The sequence below is a fragment of the Vigna unguiculata genome, chromosome 7, assembly GCF_004118075.2.
Source record: "Vigna unguiculata cultivar IT97K-499-35 chromosome 7, ASM411807v1, whole genome shotgun sequence".
In the NCBI taxonomy this organism is placed as follows: Eukaryota; Viridiplantae; Streptophyta; class Magnoliopsida; order Fabales; family Fabaceae; genus Vigna; species Vigna unguiculata.
The window spans coordinates 36,638,112-36,661,674 of record NC_040285.1 but is presented as its reverse complement, the minus strand read 5'-3'; the positions used below and the strand labels follow the sequence as shown (position 1 = coordinate 36,661,674).

At 28.5% G+C, this 23,563-nt stretch overlaps 2 protein-coding genes across 2 annotated transcripts; both read right to left on the bottom strand.

Moving 5' to 3' along the window:
- Positions 1–869: 869 nt before the first annotated feature.
- On the bottom strand, positions 870–5,473 carry LOC114191841 (putative receptor-like protein kinase At4g00960). Its single transcript, XM_028081264.1, has 7 exons — positions 4,538–5,473; positions 2,796–2,933; positions 2,579–2,700; positions 2,287–2,497; positions 1,917–2,151; positions 1,674–1,827; positions 870–1,364 (listed from the first exon to the last, which is right to left on the bottom strand). Exons 1-7 carry the CDS (start codon positions 5,340–5,342, stop codon positions 1,035–1,037), a joined length of 1,995 nt encoding a protein of 664 aa, XP_027937065.1. The 5' UTR covers positions 5,343–5,473; the 3' UTR covers positions 870–1,034.
- A 5,924-nt stretch (positions 5,474–11,397) lies between these two features.
- Positions 11,398–22,988, bottom strand: LOC114191422. Its single transcript, XM_028080594.1, has 14 exons — positions 21,216–22,988; positions 20,797–20,931; positions 20,569–20,690; positions 20,273–20,483; positions 19,924–20,161; positions 19,670–19,835; positions 19,248–19,577; positions 14,383–15,319; positions 13,205–13,342; positions 12,989–13,110; positions 12,483–12,693; positions 12,137–12,371; positions 11,906–12,059; positions 11,398–11,824 (listed from the first exon to the last, which is right to left on the bottom strand). The coding sequence occupies exons 1-14, from the start codon at positions 22,747–22,749 to the stop codon at positions 11,492–11,494; spliced, it is 4,866 nt and encodes a 1,621-aa protein (XP_027936395.1). The 5' UTR covers positions 22,750–22,988; the 3' UTR covers positions 11,398–11,491.
- Positions 22,989–23,563: the final 575 nt, after the last annotated feature.

The following is a 23,563-nucleotide window of genomic DNA, read 5'->3' as shown; positions in this document are numbered from 1 at the left end:
CCTCAGGCCTTTCAAACTGTCAATTTATGGAGAAAGACTTTTCCTAAGATTAATGGTTTACCTTTTGTCAAAAGAGAAATAAAATAAGTGTACGCCAAGTGTGTGTATATATATATATATATATATATATATATATATATATATATATATATATATATATAAAATATTATATTAATACTTAAGAAAATATTTATGTGATAATTAAATTTAACTCAAGTTTAATTTGTAACTGATTTAATTTATGTGTTTAAAATACTATGTAATCTGCGTTGGTTTTAGTCTTGGATGGGGAGTTGGATATTTTCGATTGGAGGGTGAAAACATTAGGATTTGTGTTTATAGAGAAATTAGATTGAATATAGGTGTGAATACAGTAAAGGAAAATAAAGGTGTTTTTAGTACTTTAGGTGGTGCTAATGGTTAAAATAGATGGGCTTGTAATGGTGCTGATTTGGGCCTACGAGGTTACAATAGAAATTAGAAGAAAAAAAATGGAGGGTGAGTGGAATGTTCTTGGAGTTGAAAATAGAAAGAGTAAAGTTTCTTTCTCTCACAAAATATAATCAATAGCTTTTTCTTATCCTCTTTTTTCATTCACGTTCTCTGTTTTTTTCCTTCTTCTTAAGGTTTCTGCATCTAGTAAGCGATATAATTATGTATCATCGTTCTTCCAAGAAAATTTTAACCGGACGGAAAATATTTGATCTATGTCAACGTAAATATGTTAATTGATGTTTAGTACAATTTAAAACTAACAAGTAGATATAAATTATAAATTTATCAAAGGGAAACTTGCTATGAAATATTTACAGATAAAAAATACTATAAAATGAAAAAAAAAAATCACATCAAACATTAAGAGAAGGACAGTACACAAAAGAAAGAGTAATATTTCATTTACATAACCAGTAATTTTACATAAAAGTTATTTTATAATTATCTAAGCTACCCTTTCAAAATTATGACATATCCTTACCGAAATTAAGAAAGGATGATATCTATACAACAAAGACATTTATAAGAAAATAAAAGTATTATCGTGGATAAAAATTAGTTGTAGACATCTCATTGACAGAGAATGGCATGGAACTGTTGGCAGAAAAGCTGGAACTTGATCCTTGCTGCATAACTCTTCTATCTATTCCTTGTAAGAAAAATGCAGGTTCTTGAGGTGATGGCAATTCAAGTGAATGATTATTAAGATAGGAAACTACTGTTGCCATGGTAGGTCTAATATTTGGATTCTCTTGAACACATAATAAACCAATTTGAAGGCATCTAACAACTTCACTTTCAGAGTAATTTTCTTTCATATTTGGATCCAATATACCCATTGGTGTTTCATTCTTCCATTGTCTCCACACCTGTAATAAATATCAAATTAATTAAATATTGAATTCTTGCTTTTTGTTGTACTCATAATTTTGTTTTCTTATACACATTTCAGAGCAACAACACTCTTATTATTTTACCCTTGACAACAAGCTTTCTCGTAAGGGTGTATGTTATAATATTTTTCAAACAATTAAGAGGTGTTAATATAATGTATAATTAGTGCTAGTATATACTTTTAAATAATTATAAGGTTATGAAAAAAAAAGGAGATAAGGAGCAATTTGGTGATATATAACATGTGTGAATATATACTCAATGTGAAAAGTTAGAAAACTCACATGACTCATGAGAACTTCATCCATGTGGTGAGATTCATAAGAACGAGCATTCTTTTTACCAGTAATAATCTCAATAACTATAATTCCAAAACTAAAAACATCTGATTTTTCAGAGAATTGTCCAAGCATTGCATATTCAGGAGACATATAACCGCTGTTAAAAAAACACAAACAAGTTACATTAAATATTGTAAAAAATATATAATAATAGTGAATGTATATAGGTTAGAATTTGTAACTTACTAAGTTCCAACAATTCGATCAGTTTCAGCACGATTTTGATCAACGTCAAAAATTCTAGCCAAGCCGAAATCTGATATTTTAGGATTCATATTTTCATCTAACAAAATATTACTCGGTTTAAGATCACGATGTATAATTTTAAGTCGAGAATAGTCATGTAAATAAAGAATTCCTAGAGCAGTGCCTCTTATGATTTTATAACGTTCATGCCAACTTAATTTTTCTTGTTTAGTACCTACAATATCAAACGAATAGGAACAAGTAAGAAATATTTTATAACAACCATTTGAACTAGATTAATAAATCTTCAACTCAAATGCATGGAGAAATCATCTTAACTAATCAATGAGTTTAAGGTGAGAGAACGAACCAAATAAGAGGTAATCCAGACTATGATTTGGCACATATTCGTAAATAAGGATCTTTTCTTGTTCTTCTAAACAAAATCCTATGAATGCCACAAGATTTCTGTGTTGTAACTTAGCGATCAACAAAATCTCATTTTTAAATTCAACTGAACCTTGTTTGGAACCTATCGAAAGTCTTTTAACTGCTATATGTCGTCCATCTTGAAGAATACCCTATAAATAAATATAAACAATTATTTATGAAAATTTAGTCACTAAATTAATACATAAATTTTATTATAATACTTTTCTTACCTTATAAACCTCTCCAAATCCACCTTTCCCAATCTCGCTCTCATTTGAAAAATGATCTGTCGCTAATTTAATTGTAGCCAAATCAAACTGCAACCCTTCTAGAATGGAACTTTCTTCACCAACTGTATCAACATGCTTGTAAATAATTTTATGAACATGCAACTTACAAATCAATAATTAAAAACTGAAGTTTTTATAATACCATCCCAATACTTACAATTTTCTTTAAGAAGATTCTTTGACCTCTTTCTTGCTCTTCTCCTTAGCAAATAGTAGCAAAAAGCAGAGAAAATTGCGAAACTAACAATGGGTACAACAACTAAGATAATTGTTCTTGATCTACTCGAATTATTTTCTGCACAACAATTTTATGTGTTATTCATATACACATAATATTTTCATTCACATAAGTATTTAGAAGGGGCTCTCAGAAATCACACATACAATTTTTTTTATCTGTTTAATCAATTTTTATATAGAATAGTTTAATTTATAAAAATAAAACTGAGATTAAACAATTTTATATTAGATAATTAACAGAATTCTTTGTATATTTAGTTGGTTGCATGTATTGATTTGATCAGTTATTTAAGATAGGATTGTTTAATGTCATCTCTGTTTTGGATAAGTTAGATTCTTTTTGTACACACAGTGTGTTTATTTTTACAGTATAATTTTGAAAAGAAATGAGTAGATGAGAGAGAATTGAAAATGAAGTTTCATGTAATCTAAATATGGAACACTAAAGGAAAGTATAATCAGATCTAAAAAAATCTCTTTGGGTGAAGCCGCACTATTCATCAAAATTAGGATGTATTGTGTGGCGCTCTATCAACTATTTGTCCTAATCAACACTGAGAAATGGATGATTTTTTCTATTTATATCATTTCTATTATCACTTTTTGAGAGATGAGTTCATATACTTTTCTTATCAAATTAATGACAAGAACAATATAATAATAACACATTATATAACAACGAATAATATATCATTAGTGAAAATCAATAAAGTGATATATAACACAAACAATAAATAATGATATAGGTTATTTCAATAATGTTTTCACGATAAAAAAAAAAAAATTAGATTGACTCATCCTTTAAAAATGAAATCATTTGACATAAAATTAAAATATATATATATATATATATATATATATATATATATATATCATCACAGAAAAAAAAAAGAGGCTATTTACTCTTTTATGTTCATTATTTTGTTTTTCTTATAATTACAAAATTCATATTTTTAATAATCACATAAAAAAAAATTAAAATAGTTGTTCGAATGTGAAAAGACCATTTTTCTTTATTTTTAAACATTATGTCATTTTTTTGAAATAGGAAAATAGCTTTCGTTTTGATATGTTTCATTTAACTTATATAGTATGTATTTGGATAAATAAGTTTACTGTTGATTCATTAATATCAACTTTCATTACCTGAAAATTTAATTTAAATTTCATCATCAAAATTTCTAAAATAATAGTAAAGAGAATTTAAATGTTTTATTTCCGTAACTAAACTTGATGTTTTGACTTCTATTTCCGGTATTACTTTTTTTGTTATTGCATAACAAAATAAAGGATACCAATATTTTGATTCAGATTCACTTGTAATCCAACATTCTAATCATTTTATAATTATTATATCACATCACTAGAAAAAATTAAAATAAATAATTAAATAATGATTAGAATAATGAAATATTAGAATTGTTTCAGAATATCATTGGCCGCATAACAAAATACCTATTTGTTCCGAAAGAAAACTAAAAAAAGTCCAAAATCCTAACTCAGATAAGTTTCCCTGAATTCTTCAACCCCAGTGTAGTTTAATTATGCTGTAGATATTGCAACCACTTTCATCACATATTCTTTTTGATTCTTGTTTCTCAGGATATAAGTTTAACAGAAACAGAGCCATTACAAGCACATAGTAGTGAACTAACTTACCTCCCAATTTCGGCGGCGGTGCTGGCGTAGGAGCCGAACCAAGAGACCGATAAAAAGGGTAAATTTCAAACCTGATGACACAGTTGGGATATAAAACTCTTCCTCCCTGCCTCCCTGCACAGCACCGTGGAAGATCCGAATTTATCAAACTATTCAGACAGCTTCTGCAATCTGTCGGAGACAGGTCTGGTGTGCACTGTGCAAGACAATATAGCTTCTGAAATATATCTATGTCTGTTTCCTTTGTCGCGAACTTCTCACCGTCACTACCTGAACTCATTGCCTCATCCGCCGTTTCGTTCAAGCTCACATACACCAAACGCTTGAAGCTTTCTTGGTTTGTCATGTTGATGGGGCTCGCCAGGACATAGCCTGAGCTCATTTCCATGTCTGCGGTGCCGAAGAAAGAGAGGTTGGAATACCGAACTATGCACTCGTCGTAATACACCACTGCTTCTACGGACAACGAACAATCTACGTGTGTGGACAGTCTCTGTGTCGCGTTTCCGACGCAGTTATTGCACAGGTCGGAGGGGATGTCCCCTCTGCACATGAATAGTCCGTACACTGTGTCGGAGGGGTTTGTCCCAGTGACGGTATCGTTGAAGAATTCGACATTGTTGGAGGCTTTGGAAGATAAGGAAGAGAATAGGGTTGTGAGGTGGCTTTGAAAAGTACTATTGGGAGTGAATTTGTTTCTTGAGCAAACCTGGTACTGATATTGAAGTCCCTGAGCTCTAGTCCTTATAAAACAGAGGGAGATAAGAGAGATAAAGGGTATGACATAGCTGAAACATGATGCCATGGATTTTTTGATGTAGTTCTTTGTGAGGATATCTAAATGCAGAGTTTCATTTCATAAGCAAGGTGGAGACTTTTTTTTATTTTCATATTTCAATCATGACGGAGACTTTTACGTACAGCACCAACTTTCTTACCGCTAAATGGGTCTAAATAGATTATTTAATACAAGTAAATGAGTTGTTGAAATAATTTCCTGAGGATGCTCACCAGGAAAGGAATCCCTTATCATTATTCCAATTGGAGTTAGCAAAAATGAATACGATTTTTTTTGAAAGTCATGCTCATGATATATTTTAATTTCTTTGTGAGTCAGATTTTTTGTTTTTTATTAATTGAGTTTATCTTTCTATTAATTAAGTTTCTTTTCTATTTCTTACGTCGTAGACGAACGACGAATTCCTGATTATTAATCTGATTGTACAAATTAAATTACATATATAGTGTTCGTTTTATAAACTTGAACAACTATATCAAATTCTAACTCATTCTAATAGTGCTGGTTTTATAAAATTAAACATAAATTATAACTCACCCTACTTAATGAGATAATCATGACATGTCAAAAAACTCAAGAGTTAAATGTTTAATAAAAGATATTTATATAATAAATTAAAAATTAATATATGCTAAAAAATAAGTTTAAATTTAATTTATTCCCATACATTATTTGTATTTATATATTTTAAATAATCTTTACAAAATAAATTTTAAAATATAATATGGGTCTTCTGAGAATGAATCCTTAATCAACCTCGTTAAGACACGGGTAGCTTACTTTGTACAGCTGCAAAATTGTCCACGTGTTCTCACACTTCATCAAAATGATATTAAAGTATATATATATATATATATATATATATATATATATATATATATATATATATATATATATATATATATATATATTTCGCAATTTCGATACCAATAACAATAAAGAGTGGAAGACTTTTATTTTAGTCCATCTTTCGTCATTTCCCAATCCCTTTCCTTCGGAATTTGACGTTTGATAAAATATCAGAAACAGTCGTTGTCCACTTCCTAACAACAACACCACAAAAAGGCCATTGTATACTAAAATATATTTTATGATTTAAGTTTTATTGGTTACTTATCAATAATAACTTTGGTATCGGTAGAATTAGGTTTAAAGTCTCGTTTAATCTCACAAAATTAAAAATTGATCTGTAACATGAAGTTTATACTTCATTTATATTATGAAATTATTTTATCTTGAATTGATATGAGATTTTTAACCGATATCTTTCATTTTTAAGATTCGTGTTTTTCCTATTTATTACAATTAACTTTATGTCATTTTCACATTTACCATTAAAAAAACCAAAATTTTAAGATGGTTTAAAAACTCAATTATTTTTTATTGAAATTCACATAATGAATGAAATAAAGAAAGTGAAAATAATAGTTAAAAATGGCTAAAGAATTAAACTACAAGTTATTTTATTTAAAAACATTAAATAAAAAATTGTAAGGTAAATTTGTTTCAAAAAAAAGTTTATCTTTGGAAGGTTTGTGTAGAACTATGTGACAACATATAAAAAGTACGTTTGAATCATAAAATTTCCTTTTGAAGTGCTATATGATTTTAGTACTCTCAAGAAAATACTCTCACACACTCTCTTTCTCTCACATATACATCCTCATCACTATATTTAATCCCTCAAATTTAACAACTATCAAATTTTTGTCTCATCCTCATTTTACCAAATAACGAGTATATATTTGAACTTGTATCTGTACCTATTTTATTATTGTTTCAATATTAATTAATTAATTTTTATAAAAATAAAATAAAATTACGGTAAAGAAAACATAATATTATCACATATTCAATATTAAAAAGATATTTGTTTCTTCAATATCAAATATTTAGAAAGAAATTATAATTATTATATATATATATATATATATATATATCAATTATATATATTTCAAATTAGAATATCAAATCAAATTTAATGAGAACCAAATCATTTATTAAATTTACAAACACTAATGAAACCTAGTTGATAAAATTTAAAAATATTTTAAAAAAATATAAAAGAAAAATAAATATTAAATTTTAAAAATATTTTAAATGTATGTTTAATTAATTTTTTTAAATTCTAATGAAATCTTATTTTATACACTAATAAAAGTTTTACGTGATAAAAAAATTCATGACAATACATTAAATTATTATATTATGACAAATAAAATTTATTTATATAATTATAGTGATAAAATTACATGTATGATAATAATTTATAGAATAAAAATAATTATATAAAAATATACAAATAGTATTCTACATTATAAAAATAAACAACAAATAAAAATATTAAAATAATGATCAAATGTGTGTCTTAGAAAATATTTGAGAGACCATGGAATAAAATTACATAAGGGAAAACAAATGTATAAATAAGGATATGATAAGATAAAAAATACCTCCAAGATCTAAGAGAACTTTTCAAATATCAACCTAGTTGAAGGTTCTGAGATAGCAAAAATTGTTTTAACGAAACACAAGAACTTTTCACATGAAACTAAAATTAATAATAATAGAATAAAAAAATAGTTTTTCATATAACTTATTAAATGAAATGTTTATGTTATTGAACACTTAAAATGAGAGTGTTAAACATTTTCATGTGAAAATAAAATATACAATAAATAAAAATATTAAAAAATATTAGAAATAGTCAAATATGAGACATAAAAAATATTTAATTAATATACATCATTTGAACATAATTGTATAAAGATTGTGATAAGACAAAAAATATATTGGAGATGCGGATGAGTTTTAAGACAAATCAAATAATTAAAAGAAAATTAAAAAAAAATGTGTAGTGTGTGTGTGTGTGTGTGTGTATATATATATATATATATATATATATATATATATATATATATATATATAATGTTACTTAATAGACTATGAGTAGTTTAAAGGAACGGGATATGATAGGAACGAATATTATGGCAGGTATGAGTATGAGATAGATATATACATTCCATCTCATATCAAAAAGTCGTGTATTTCTCATACTCATTGGCGGATCTTCATCCAATATTTTGGGAGTGTCAAAATTTTGGTCGAATTACTTTTTTGGTCCATTTTTTTGACCAAAAATGTTATATTGATTCTCTAATTTTTTTTCCAGTCTTAAAGTGCTCCCAATCTTTTAAAAACGGATGCAATTTGATCATTTTTATTAGATTTCTTGAAGTGAAACAAGATTTTTTCATCAAAATTGATACTAGGATTATTTTAATTACATTAACAAAGAAAATCATTATTCACAACTACAATTTTTATGGTAAAACATTGATCCAATCCAAGAAATTTAACAAAAAAAAAATCAAATTGCTTCATTCTTTCAAAAATCGGAACCAAATTGAAACTAACAAAAATTAGAGAACTAACTTGATATTTTTGAATTAAAATAAAAATCAAAAAAGTAATCCCAAATTTTTTATATAAACTAGTAAAAACATTGTATTTATTTTTGTATGATATTAAAAAATAATAAAATTATAATTATTGTTATAATTATAATTATAATTATAAAATTAAATATAAATAATTTTTATAATTTTCATTTAAAGTGATTAAATTTAAAAAAATAATTAAATAAAAAGATGGTTAAACTATCACTTAAAAAATAATATTAAGAAAATAATTATTTTTATTTAAAAAGTCAAATTAAAAAATAAATATGGACAATAAAAAAACTTTTTCTTATGTATTGATATATAATTTTTTTTAAATATTAAATTTATAAATATATTAAAAATATCAAATTTTAAAAAATATAGTTAAAATTATATAATAAATAATATAAATAAAAAAAATTGGGGGGCCATGACTCCCTAGGTCACAACGTAAATCCACTGTTGTTCGTACTTATATTTATATCCAATCCGTGTAAGGATTCTCCGTTAAGAATTCAGACAATACCTATATAGACAGATTTATTTGATATCCTTACTTACTCAAACACTTTCATTCTTTGTTCAAAAATAAAGGAGATTATAAGAGAGAAAAAAGAAAAAAAATAAAAATATTGCAATAAAATTTATCAAAAATTAAATTAGTTATTTTCTAATTTTCTAATTAAACAGTAATTCATTTCTATCAAATTGATAATAGTAGTTACTATGATAGAATATAACGCGACCAACTATGAAATCTTATTATTTAAAGTAAATTTATTGATAAAAGTAACGTATAGAACAGACAAGGAATGACCGTGACAATAAAATAATATCGTTTTCGTTAATTTAACGAAATAAATTACTTTAACTTACTTTTTAAAAAGTGAAACTAGTTTAATACAACGAAAGAGAGGAAAAATTTGATAACAATGGAGGAAAAGAGGTATGAAATCTAAACAGAAATATCTACTCGAAGTAGACCCCACATGTTATTAAGTGGGAAAAGAAGAAACATTACCAGCGACGGGCACGGACAGAAAATTGTCCACACGTTGCACCTGCACTCTACTCTCCTTATTTAATTTCTTGCGCATCCCTTACGTTTTCCATCACTTTTTTGACGTTTGAAAAATATCAGAAACAGAGGGGTAAATTTTGTTCATGATTTCAATTTTTTATTTATCAATTATAATTTTGATTCGTCTATATTTTAATTTTTTTCATCAATTTTTTTTATTATAAAGAAGTTTTTTTTTTATTTTCATATTTATCGTTAACAAAATATGCAAAACAATTAAAATTTTGATTACATTTTGTGTTTGGTGCGGAAGAATTTACTTACTTTTGAAAGAGACTGGGATATGTTTATTGCTATGATAATTGTTTCATAATTTGTGTATGAACTTTTCAATGCTTGAACTTTCAAACTTTCCACTCTTGTTTGTTGCCTCTCATGTCCGATTTTAAAATGCCGAAGAAGTTCTACCGTTTTTTTGTATTTCAGGATTTCTTTGATAAAAAAAATTGTAAAATAGAATTTGTTGATTTTTTTTATTTTTAAATTGGGTCAAGTCATTATGGAACATAATGACATTTAGAGTGAAATCGTCAACATGACCGATTTTGCTTTTTTTTTTAAATGATTTTGTCACTTTTTAGAACGGTTGTGGTTTAAACGACGACTTTACTTTTCATTTATTTTTTTCAAACTTTTTAGTTTTTTTTTTTTATTTTTTTTCAAAATTTTCACTTTTAATTATTTTCTTTTTTAAATATTTCAGATTTCCTTTTTCCTTTTTTTAATTCAACAGTTTTGATTAGTTTTCTTATTTTTTTTATTTTTCAGTTTTGATTAATATTATTTTTTTCAATTTTCGATACCTGTTCTTGTTTTTTTTTAATTTATAATTATTTATTTTTATAATTTTTTACTAACTTAATTATTATATTTTAATTATTAATCAATGTTAAAATATATTAATTTAATGTTTATTTTTATTCTATTAATGTTTTTTTACTGTTTATTTTTTCAATAAATTTAAACTAAAAAATTAATCAAAATGAAAAAAAAAAAAAAACAAAAAAATGAAAAAGTGAAGTCATGTAGGACGACGACTTCACTTTTTCCAAATGAACAAAACGTCCTCCCAGGTAACGACATCACCTGTTTAAAGAAAAATAAAGAAACTGAAATTGTGGAGGACGACTTCATCTTCAATGTCGTCCTCCTCCCTAACAACTTAACCCATTTTTGAAAAAAAAAAGTAACGAACCCATTTATACAAATTTGATTACAAATTGACCTCAAAATACAAAAAAAGCCAAGTTCTACACTTTGTGCCACTTTGGTCCATGTTTTGGTAAGTATGGATTTTATCTTTTTTATCTTACATATTTCGACTTTTGAGTTGTATTAATCAAACACATGACATAAATACATCAAAAATAAAAGCAAAACTTCTTCAAATTTCTTATCCTTTCATTAAGCCAGAGCACAATTAATTTCCATTTTTCTCTTAATTACTCCAAATTAATCAATCCCTTGTAACACATTAAATAAAGAGAGCCTAATTTCTCGTGTAATAGAACAAGTTACTTTAAAATCACCAAAGAATTTTTTTCAAAACAGTCACATTATTAAAAATTAAAATTATTCATAGATGATAGCCATCTACAAAGTAAATACATACTTACAATAAAAATAACCTATCATCGTGGATAAAAGTCACTAATAGACATTTCATTAATAGAAAACGGTATGGAAGCAGTCACAGATGAGTTGGAACTTGACCCGTGCTGCATGACTGTTTTCGGATCTATTGCATGAGAGAAAAATGCTGGTTCTTCAGGAGATGGCAATTCAAGTGTGAGATCATTAAGATAAGAAACAACTTCTGCAATTGTAGGTCTAACATCTGGATTTTCTTGAACACATAATAAACCAATTTCAATGCATCGAATCACTTCGGTTTGAAAATAATTTTCTTTCATATTTGATTCAAGTATAGTCAATGGTGTTCGATTCGTCCAATTTCTCCAAACCTGCAACAAATATCAAATTAATTAAAATTGAAGTTGTTGCATTTTTTTTATAGATAATATATAAGAAATTATTATACTTACATTACTCATCAAGCCTTCTTCACCTTGGTTGGGTCCATAAGAATTTCCATTTTTCTTACCGGTAATTATCTCAAGTATTATAATTCCAAAACTGAAAACATCTGATTTTTCAGAGAATTGTCCGAACATTGCATATTCAGGTGACATGTAACCACTACAAAAAAAATGGTTAAATCGTATAATGTAAAGAACTAAAAAAAATAAATTAATGAGTTAGAATTCAACACTTACTATGTTCCAACTATTCGATTAGTTTCTGCACGATTTTGATCTATGTCGACAATTCTAGCCAATCCAAAATCTGATATTTTAGGATTCATATTTTCATCCAATAAAATATTACTGGGTTTAAGATCACGATGAATAATTTTAAGTCGAGAATATTCATGTAAATAAAGAATTCCAAGAGCAGTTCCTCCAATAATTTTGTAGCGTTGATACCAACTTAATTTCTCCTGTTGATCAGCTGTTATATCAAATAAAACAAGAGTAAGTGATCTTTTATAGTAATATTAAGTTGAATTACATGCATGAATAATTTAAATTATTAAAAAATTCAAGGTTAAAAGGTGTTTACCAAATAAAAAGTAGTCCAAACTACCATTTGATACATATTCATAAATAAGAATTTTCTCTTCTTCTTCCAAACAAAATCCTATGAATGCCACGAGATTTTTATGTTGGAGCTTGGCTATCAATAAAATTTCATTTTTGAACTCAACTGAACCTTGTCTAGAACTTGTTGAAAGTCTTTTAACAGCTATATATCGTCCATCGAGAAGAATACCCTATAAATAAAAATCAGACTTTAAACATGATCACCTAATATAAAGGATGATGGTACTATGACTCTCATATTTTGACTCTCTTTATTTACTCTTTCACGTGCTTTTATGTGGGTCATTAATTAATATATCAGTATATTTTTCTTTGAAAGAATCAATGACCCATAGTAAGTCACATCAGAAAGTAAAGGAAGAGAGTCAAAAAATAGAATTCAAAGTATAATTTTCCAAATATAAATTTATTATAAAAAAACTATTATTTAAAAAATATTACTAAAAGATAAATTTATCATTTTACCTTATAAACCTCTCCAAATCCACCTTTCCCAATCTTGTTCTCAAGGGAAAAGTTATTTGTTGCTACTTTAATCGTGGCCAAATCAAATTGCAACCCTTCTAGAGTGGAACTTTCTTCCCCAACTGAACCAATATGTATGAAATAAGTTTACGAACCTTTTAAAGTCTTGCAATCAATAATTAAAACTGAAGTTTCTTTTAGAATTGTAATACATACAATTTTTTCTAAGAAGAATCTTACGACTCTTTCTCGCTCTTCTCCTGAGAATATAATAAAATATACTCAAGAAAGTCGCCAAACTGACAATGGGAACAACAATTAAGGTAATTGTTCGAGATCGACTTCTTTTATTTTCTGCACAAGAAGTTTATATGTCATTCGTATACAAATAACATTTGCGATTCAGTGCGGATAATAATAAATAGATATAATAACAATAATAATATGTCTTGTTATATATATATATATATATATATATATATATATATATATATATATATATATATATATATATATTAATAATATAGTACATTTCCATGGAATAAAGCAATATAAACTTTATTATCCCGGAAGGATAAAGAACAGAATGAAAATGCTTTTTTGTTTAAATATTACAAACAATTACATTACATTCTTCTTTCGATTCTCGTTTCAACTTATTACCAACAGATTTATGCAAGTGTTATGAGACTTAAATTAATAAAGAAGAGGTTTTTACTCAAGTTCATCTAATAATGTAAGAAATAAAATTTTAAACCTATTTTAATTTATAAAATAAAATTTACATTTCATTTATATAGTATGAAACATTTATATAGTATGAAATAGATGCGGGACTTCCACGAAAGAAACAACATAAGACAAGAAAACAACTTATTCTTATAATGAATTAATATTTACTCATTTTTGTTTTTATGTCACTGTAATTTTTACTTTTATTTCTTGTTATTTATTTTAATTTATTACACCAACAATTTTTTTTTAAATTCATTTCGGTCTTTATATAATTTTAAATAACAAAGGTAGATGCATTAAAAACATACGTATACAAACGAAAATAAGTAATTTCCAAATATAAAATATAAACATATAGAGTTTATATAATTAATAATTTTTAATAAAAAATATTTTAACAGTATCTGCTGAACGAGTTTTTTCAATTAAAAAGAAATTGAAAATTAAAGTAAGAAAAATGTTTAAATTCTTATATGATCTGTTATGGCTTAAAAAAATAGAAAATATTTTTTGATAAACATTTTTAATTTCTTTTATAAAAATGGTTGTTTATTGTCAAATAACACCGTGAAAAGTGTATTTTTTACGAGAATAGTGAAAAATCAAATCTTAATTCAGCCGGCAGATGACAGAAGCATATAATATTAAACATAACTCACCTCCTGAATTGGGCGGAGGAACGAGTCCTGCCGGTGATGGTGTTGGTGCCGTGGAAAGGGATCGAAAAAAAGGGTAAATTTCAAACCTGATGATGCAGTTTGGGTAATAAACTCTTCCTCCCTGAGATCCTGCACAGCACTCTGGAAGATCGGAATTTATCAAGCTATCCAGACAGCTTCTGCAATCTCCGGGAGACAGGTCTTGTGTGCACTGAGCAAGACAATAAAGGTTCTGAAATATGTCTATGCTTATTTCTCTTGTGCCGAACTTTTTAGCACCAGTAGGAAAATCGGCTGCTTCATCCGCAGTTTTGTTCATGGTGTCATACAGTAAACTCTTGAAGCTTTCTTGGTTGGTCATATTGGTGGGGTTCCAAAGGGCATAACCAGCTTGCATGGTTAGGGTGGAGAAGAAAGAACGGTTGGAATACCTAACTATGCACTCGTCGTAATACACCACTGCAGCTTTGGACAAGGTGCAGTCTGCGTGTGTGGATAGTCTCTGTGTTGCGTTCCCGACACAGTGATTGCATAGGTCGGAGGGGATGTCACCCCTGCACATGAATAATCCGTACACTGTGTCGGAAGAGTTTGTCCCCGTGATGGTGTTGTTGAAGAATTCGACATTGCTGGAGGCTTCCGAAGTTAAGGAAGAGAAGAGGGTTGTGAGGTGGCTTTGGAAGGTGCTATTGGGAGTGAATTTGTTTGTTGAACAGACTTGGTACTGATAAGAAAGACCCTGTGCGCTGGTGGCAGTGAAGTTGAAGGTGATAGAAAAGATAAAGGGTATCACGTATTTGAGATACGAAGCCATGGATGAGTTCAGAGAATGGTTCTTTGAGTCTGGTTCATATGATGAGATGGAGTAGAATTTAAGGGTCACCAAACAAAGACTTTTATCTATTATACTAAATTTCTTTCTTACCCGTAACTCGGTCTTAAGAGTATGATTTAATAAATGGTAACGCATTTTATTAAATAATTTCTTTAGGATTCTAACACATGAATGATAAATCATGGAGATAATCTCAATAAATATTGACAGAAAATTGCCCAAGATTGCACCTGAATCATTTTCAGGAGACTTTTGGTCCATCTTTATAAAAATAAAAAAATGGAGAAAAAAAAACAGTACAAGAAATTTTTCCACACATGGAGTGGAGTCCGTCATTCTAGGGAGACTTTTCATCGTTTATTTTCTCGCTTGTTCCAAACGTTTCCATCGCAAATATGTTATTCGTCATCTAAGATATGGTATTTTTATTTTATGATTATAAAATCATATTCTTTTTCAGAGATTTCTATGGAAAATATTAAAATTATTTTTTTGCTTTTCTATTTACTATACAAAATTTGAAAAAAAAAATACAGATGAAATGATTTTTTATAAGTAAAAAAATGAAACGGAAAAATGAAAAAAATTACCTACTAATATATTATGATTATTCATCTCAATTATAATTTCGGCTCTTTGATTTTTTTTATTATCTATTTTTCTTATTTTAATTGATTTTTTATGTCTTTTTAATTAAACTTTTAAATTTATATTTTTTACAATAAATAATTAAAGTTTTAAGATGATTTAAAAGGTCAAAATTTTGATTAAATTTAAATGTGGCTCTGTGATTCAGTCGCCGTAACATTCAGGGAAATGAAGAAAGAAAAAAAGGGTGTGACGTAGCATTACGTGGGAATGCAGAGATAAGATAATGAGAAGCTATTTAACAAATATGAGTGATATATTTGCCAAATAAGTTTTTTAGATGCTCTTAAATATAAGGGTTAATGTGATCGATCACAACCATTGGTCTTAAATCATTATGAGATTACAAAAGATAAAAATTAAGGCTAAACTAAGTAAATAAGGTCTTATATTACCCTAAATTTTTCTACTTTATTAATTTAATTCTTTCCTATATTGATAAAAAAATTACAAATTTTACGCCCAAATACAATTCTTTTTTGTTTACATTTGCACAGTTTCTGTTTTCTTACGGTCGTAGTATGATTAGAGATGGTAAATAAATTCGATCCGTGGGTATTATTCGAATCCGGGAATCTCCATATTGACTGGGTATGGGTATGGGTATGGGTATGGGGAATTTCCGACTTTTTCAATTGGGTACGGGAATGGATATGAGGATGTACATATCCCCACCATAATACCCGTCCTCATTTAAATTATTAAAATATTCACAATTAGTTAAGTAACCATATATATATATATATATATATATATATATATATATATATATTTTCTATTTTTTATTTCTTCTAATTATTTGATTTGTCATGAAACTCATTCGCATCTCTAATATATTTTTTATGTTATCATAACCTTTATGTAATTATGTTAAAATGATGTATATTAATTAAAAAAAAATTATGCCTCACATTTGAATATTTCTATTCTTTTTTAATATTTTTATTTATTATATATTTTTCTTTTACATTAAGGTAATATAAAAAAAATTATTTATTATTATTAATTTTTGTTTAATTTGAAGAACTCTTTTGTTTTGTTAAAATAATTTTCGTTATTTTTCAACCATTGAGTATATATTTTGATATTTGAAAAGTTTTCTTAGATCTCTAAGGTATTTTTCATCTCAGCATACCCTTAATTATACATTTGATTTACTTTGTACGATTTTTTTCAACCGTCTCTCAAATTATTTCTAAGACACACATTTGTTAATTTTTTAATATTTTTATTTATTGTTTATTTTCATCATGTAGAATAATATTTCGATATATTCTATCTAATTATTTTTTATTTTCTAACTCATTATTAATCATAAGGTAATTTTTATACTTTAATTGTATAAATAACTTTTATTTACTATAATATAAAATTTAATGTAATTTCTATGAATATTTTTTTGTCACTATCCAACATATATTAGAGTTCAAAAGATATAAAATCTATGTCAAAACTTTATTATTATGTTTATTATTTGTTCTTTGTGTCATTTTGATTAAGTGATGCATTATAACTTTTATTAGTGTATAAATAAGAGATTCATTAGAATTAAAAAAATTGAAGTAAACAAACATTTAAAATATATTTTAATTTGAATATTTGTTTTCCTTTTATATTTTTTTTTAAAATAATTTTTAATTTTATCAACTAAGTTTCATTAATGTTTGTAGTTTGCAAATTTAATAAATGTTTTGGTTCTCATGAAATTTTATTTGGTATTCTAATATAAAATGTAAACAATTATAATTTATTTCAAAGTATTTGATATGGAAGAAACAATCATCCTTCTAATATTGAATATTTGATAATATTATGTTTTCTTTGTTGTAATTTTTTCTTTTATAAAAATAAATATTAAAGTAATTAGAACACGGGTACGGGTATGAGTACAAGATTATACTCGTTACCCAGTGGAGATGGGGATGAGACAAAAGTTTTATAACCGTTGGATCTGGGTATGGGGATGAGGATGAATTTTTTCTGCGAGAATGAGTATGGGATAGCGAAACTCGTCCCCGCCCCGCCAGGTTGCCATCCCTAAGTATGATTGAACAATTTTAGCTCCTAAATGCCTTCTATCTGTGCGTGAATATGGTTGGGGTGCCAAAACGGGTTGGCCAACGGGCCAACGGGCCAACCTGTTAATGTATAAATATATAATAGTATTATAATTTAAATTATTAATATCTACAAATCAAATTTAAATTATTAGTTATAATTGAACAATTTAATATGTAAATTTGATAATTATTTTAACTTATCTAATTAAAAACATTAACTAATCAATTAAAAATTTAAAAAATATTTTATTTGATTAAATATGACTTTAATAATAATTTATATGTATATATAAACAAATTTAAAAAATAAAATAAATTAAAAAATTTGAAAACAAATTAAAAAACTCCTAAAAAGGAAAAAAAAAACTGGACGGGTCAGTCCGACCCTATTCATTAGCCTGTCCTATACGGGACAGGTTGTGATTATTAGCCCGCTTCTGTTTGATGGGCCAGCTCGGCTCGACCTGTTTTTAACGGACCACATACGAACCATGCCAAAATAGATCGAGCTAACCCGTTTTACCACCCCTAAATATGACCATTTACTGTACTTAAACTGGAACATCTATCTTCATTTACTGTACATAAAATTCTGAATTTTATTATGAGTTTATGAAGAACTCAAGAATTTAGTTGTCCAAACTCAGTGATTCTCAAATTCAAATTTTGAATTTTATGATGAATATCGGAAGAACTCAGAGCCAAAATTGAAGTTATATTGTTCCAATTTTCTAATATTGTCTATTAGAAAATGCAAATGTTCGATGGATTTGTTACAATTTAATGCGTACAGTTGAAGTGTATGTAGCATGATGGCAACTGGACGGGCCGGCAGGGATTTTGCAATTTCATATATTATCGGGCAGATATGTAAATTTTTATATTTACTTTCATTTTCGACCGAAAAAATGGAAATTTTTTATACTCATTCTTATATCTAATTAATATTCGGAGATTTTTTACATTCATTCTTATATCTAATTAATATGAAAATTTCAGTTAAAATAAAGACAAATTCAAATAATATTCATAAAAATGAGTTTATTTCATCTCTAAACATAAGTAACAAATAAAACGGCAAAATGGTATTATCAAGGAAAGAATTTAGTTAGAGAAATATCGGTGACGGAATCACTGATATTATCCAATTCTTTATCGTTCGTCATGTTGACTTGTTCTCTGTTAAATCTCCATCAATACATAAGCATTAATCTCCATCAATGTTAAATGAAAGTTTATTAAACTTTACAAAGATAAATTATAACTTTCTTTGAGGAATAAACAAAAAAATTAATGCTATCAAATAAGAAATTAATGAATTATCTTGGATAAAAATTACTTACAGACATCTCATTAATAGATACCTGATGGTGATCATTGTTATCTTGACTGGAACTTGATCCTTGCTTAGGAATTATCGGATGACCTATGTTCTGCATGAAAAGTGTTGGATCTTGTGGAGACGATAATTCTAGTGATCCATTGTTAAGATATGAAACCACAGTTGCCATTGTAGGTCTAATATTTGGATTTTCTTGAATACATAACAAACCAATATGAATACATTTTAGAACTTCCACTTCCGAAAAGTTTTCCTTTATGTTGGAGTCCAAGATGCCTAATAATCTTTGATCTTTCCATTGTCTCCAAACCTATAACAAATTATGAAAATGGATATTTATGAAGGAGTATATATATATATTTGTGCAATTATTATTAAAAAGTTCCGAATTGCCATACTTACATAACCCATGAAGCCTTCCACAATAGTACCTGATTCATCTTGTGATTCATAAGCATTCACATTCCTTTTTCCAGTAACAATTTCAAGAACCATGATACCAAAACTGAAAACATCTGACTTTTCAGAAAATTGTCCAAGCATAGCATATTCTGGTGACATGTAACCACTATAAAAAATATAAATTAGCTAACAAATATGTATAAAAGTGAGACAAACAAATTTTTTTTAAAAAATAAATAAGGGAGAAAACTTACTATGTTCCAACAATTTTGTTAGTATTTCCACGATCTTGATCCAAATCAACAATTTTAGCCATGCCGAAGTCTGATATTTTGGGATTCATGTTCTCATCTAATAAAACATTACTAGGTTTAAGATCTCGATGTATAATTTTAAGTCGTGAATAATCATGTAAATATAAAATTCCTAGAGCAATTCCTTCTATAATCTTGTATCGCTCGGACCAACTTAACTTTTGCGGTTGAGTGTCGTCTGCAAAACATTTTGAATGAATAAGAAAATTAATTATAATTATATAAAAGAAATACATAATATTTAAATCACTTTAACTAATTAAAAAGTTTAAGGTGAAAGATATCTAACCAAATAAAAGATAATCAAGACTTCCTTTCTGCATATATTCATAAATAAGAACTTTTTCCTCCTCTTCTAAGCAAAATCCTATAAATGCCACAAGATTTTTGTGTTGTAACTTGGCTATTAATAAAACTTCGTTTTTGAATTCTGTTGAACCTTGCTTAGAACATCTTGAAAGCCTTTTAATAGCTACTTGTCGTCCATCAGACAAAATGCCCTAAAAAATGTATAAAGTATCATTTTGTTTGTACTGTAACAAAATAAAGAAAGTATAAATAAAAAAAATTATCACATTTTCTTACCTTGTAAACTTCTCCAAATCCCCCTTTGCCAATCTTATTCTGATGGGAAAAATTATTCGTTGCTGCTTTAACCATATTCAGATGAAATTGCAAGCCCTTTAAAGTGACACTTTCATGACCAACTATACCAAAATATTGTTAAATTAGTTCAGTTTGAAAAATCTATGAAACTCACATGTAAATAATTGTAGATTGATTTGTTGTTGCAACCATATTCCCAATACTTACAAATTTTTCTGAGAAGAGTGTTATAGCTACTTTTTCTTGCATTTCTCCGTCTTAAATAGCAGCAAAAGGAAAGCAATACCAGCGAGAGAGCCACAAAGAAAACAATTAAGATAATCATGCTTGACCTACCTTTTCCTACAAATTAACACGCCTCATTAATTCAGGCCTCAATAATAACTGTTAACGATTCATAATAGCAATACTAAATGTATCTTGCCATAGGAATAGAAAAACAACTAATTATTATGAAATACAAGTATTTTACCTTGTTCTCTGTTGCAGTGTTTTTCATAGAATTAAATGTTTTGGAATAGCTAAATGACATTTTAAAAAAAGAAAATATCTTTTGGCTTTTGGGAGCAGGGAGCATATGAATTAGGTGATTATTTATGGAAATACTGATAGAATCAGAAGATTACCTGTAGCAGGGCTTTTGGCTTCAATTTGGTGATCACTGGTGTTACCAGGGGACAATCCAAACGTCATATAGCAGCTAGGATAAAATACTTTCCCCACTGGACTCGCCAAACAACACCATGGAATTTCGTTGAAAATCCTGTCTAGACAGATTTGGCATGTGAAACCATCTATATTTGGCGTGCACTGAGCAAGAGTATAGAGGCTTTGGTGATCATTGAGTTTTTCTTCCTTTGTTCCATAGTTCTTAAACGCTCCCCCAGTATCCATCTGTGCTTCATATAAAGCCTTGGCCAAAGTCCAAGTGAAGAATCTCTGGTGCAGATTGGGGGCTGAAGTATTTTCTACATCCAAGCGGTGATAGGTAGGACTGATTTCCAGTGTGGAGGGAAATGGGTGATTGGAATAGCGAAGAAAACAGTTATTGTACCAAATAACTGCCTCTTTGGAAGAGCGGCACTCTGTGGCTATTCGTTTGGTTGCATCTAAGACACATAGTCGACAGAGATCTGGAGAAAGATCCCCCCGACACATGAAGAGGCCACTCACCGTGTCGACGGTGGTGTTGTAGAAACGGGGCTTGGTGGTGGAGTTGGAAGACAAGTAAGTGAAGAGTGTCGCGAGATTCGACAGAAAAGCGCTGTCGGCGGTGATCATGGCTTTGTTGCTGGAACTGGAACAGTTGTGTGAAAGATAACGAGGTTGTTGGGAATCTGTGTTGGAAGAATCAGGGACCAGAACAGGTTCGGGAGGTGCGGGAGTAGTAGTTGGGCGATAGAAAGGGTAGACTTCGCACCTCAAGCTACAGCTTAACAAACGATACCTAGGTAGACAGCTGTTATCTTGAGCACCCGGCATCATATAATTTAAACATTTTCTGCAGTCATGGGGTGAGAGATCAGGTGTGCATTGAGCTTGACAGTAAAGGGTCTGAAACCCAGACATCCTTGCTTCCCTTGTGGCATACTTCTTCACACCAATAGGAGATTCGGCTGCCTCATCCACCGCTTCCTTACATGTTTTGTATAAAAACCTGTTCGAGTCTTTCTGCGTGGGCTCACTTTTAGGGTCGCAAATGTTGGAAGTGGGAAAGTTTGGATACAGATTAAGCTCGGAGAAGAAATAACGGTTGGAAAAGCGAAACATGCAGTTGCCGTACCCAATCACTGCATCTGTGGTCAAGGAACAATTTGGATATGCATCTGGGTCTGAAAATATTGCATTGGTTGCGTTTGCCACGCACTCGCTGCAAAGCTCAGGGGGGACGTCACCCGAGCAGAAGAACATCCCATACACAGTGTTGGAGTGGGTTGTACCGGTGACTGTGGTGTTGTAGAATTGCTTGTTAGCGGTGGCGTTGGAAGATAAATATGACAGAAGGGTCCTCACGTTCGATTGGAAATCGCTGTTTCGAGTGGTTAGGCTTTCTGAACAATTATAGCCCGAAAAATCATAGCCGAACTGTGCTTCAGTGGCTACGAAATTGATGGTGAAGCTGAGAAGTGCAAATATGTGAATAAGGGTAAAGGAGGCCATGTACGCTACAATGCAGTAGTGTGTTTTGCAATTTTATTAACTATTGGGAATTTGCAATGGCCAGTTACTGTACTTAAACTAGAACATCTTGATTACCCAGCAGAAGAAAGTAGGTAGACGACACAAGTGAACGGACCGGTGAATCATAAATAAAATTATGTCTTCTATCTTCCTGGAAGGTGTACTTTTGAGCATGAGGGTTGAGGTGTAGTCCTCCCAATATTTAATTTTGCTGTTCACATTCTTGTTTGGGATGCTCCTTGAATTTGGCTATGTATAGCTGGCTAGCATTACACAATGAAAACAATTTTTCATGCTATCTTATGGGGAAAAGAAAAGTTAGGAATAAATAAAATCAATCACGTGCGTGACTCAACCTATCTTAAGAAAATAATTTTCCTAATCTATACACGCTGTCAAACTTAGATCAGTCAATCTTTCAGTCGAATTCCACCCAATATTTTTGTTCTTAGGAAGAGGGAACTTTACTGTGCTAGAAATCTCGGAAATACATTGCAGGTAGGCATGCTAAAAATGGCAAAAGAAAGAAAACATCTTCAAAGAGAGAATAGTCGTCTTTGTCTCAAGAGTAATCATAATTTGACAATCAAAATTTTTTACAAACTTTCATTACCCTTCCTTCTTTCTTTTCTTTCATAAATACAAGAAGTTTACTTTTCTTATTATTATTTTACCTTTACATTGTAGTGTCAAATGAATGAATAATGTGTGTGAAAATATGATTACTCTTATCTTAATACATGATTGTATCTATTGAGATAATCAATATTTGAAAAGTAGTCTATAGACACTT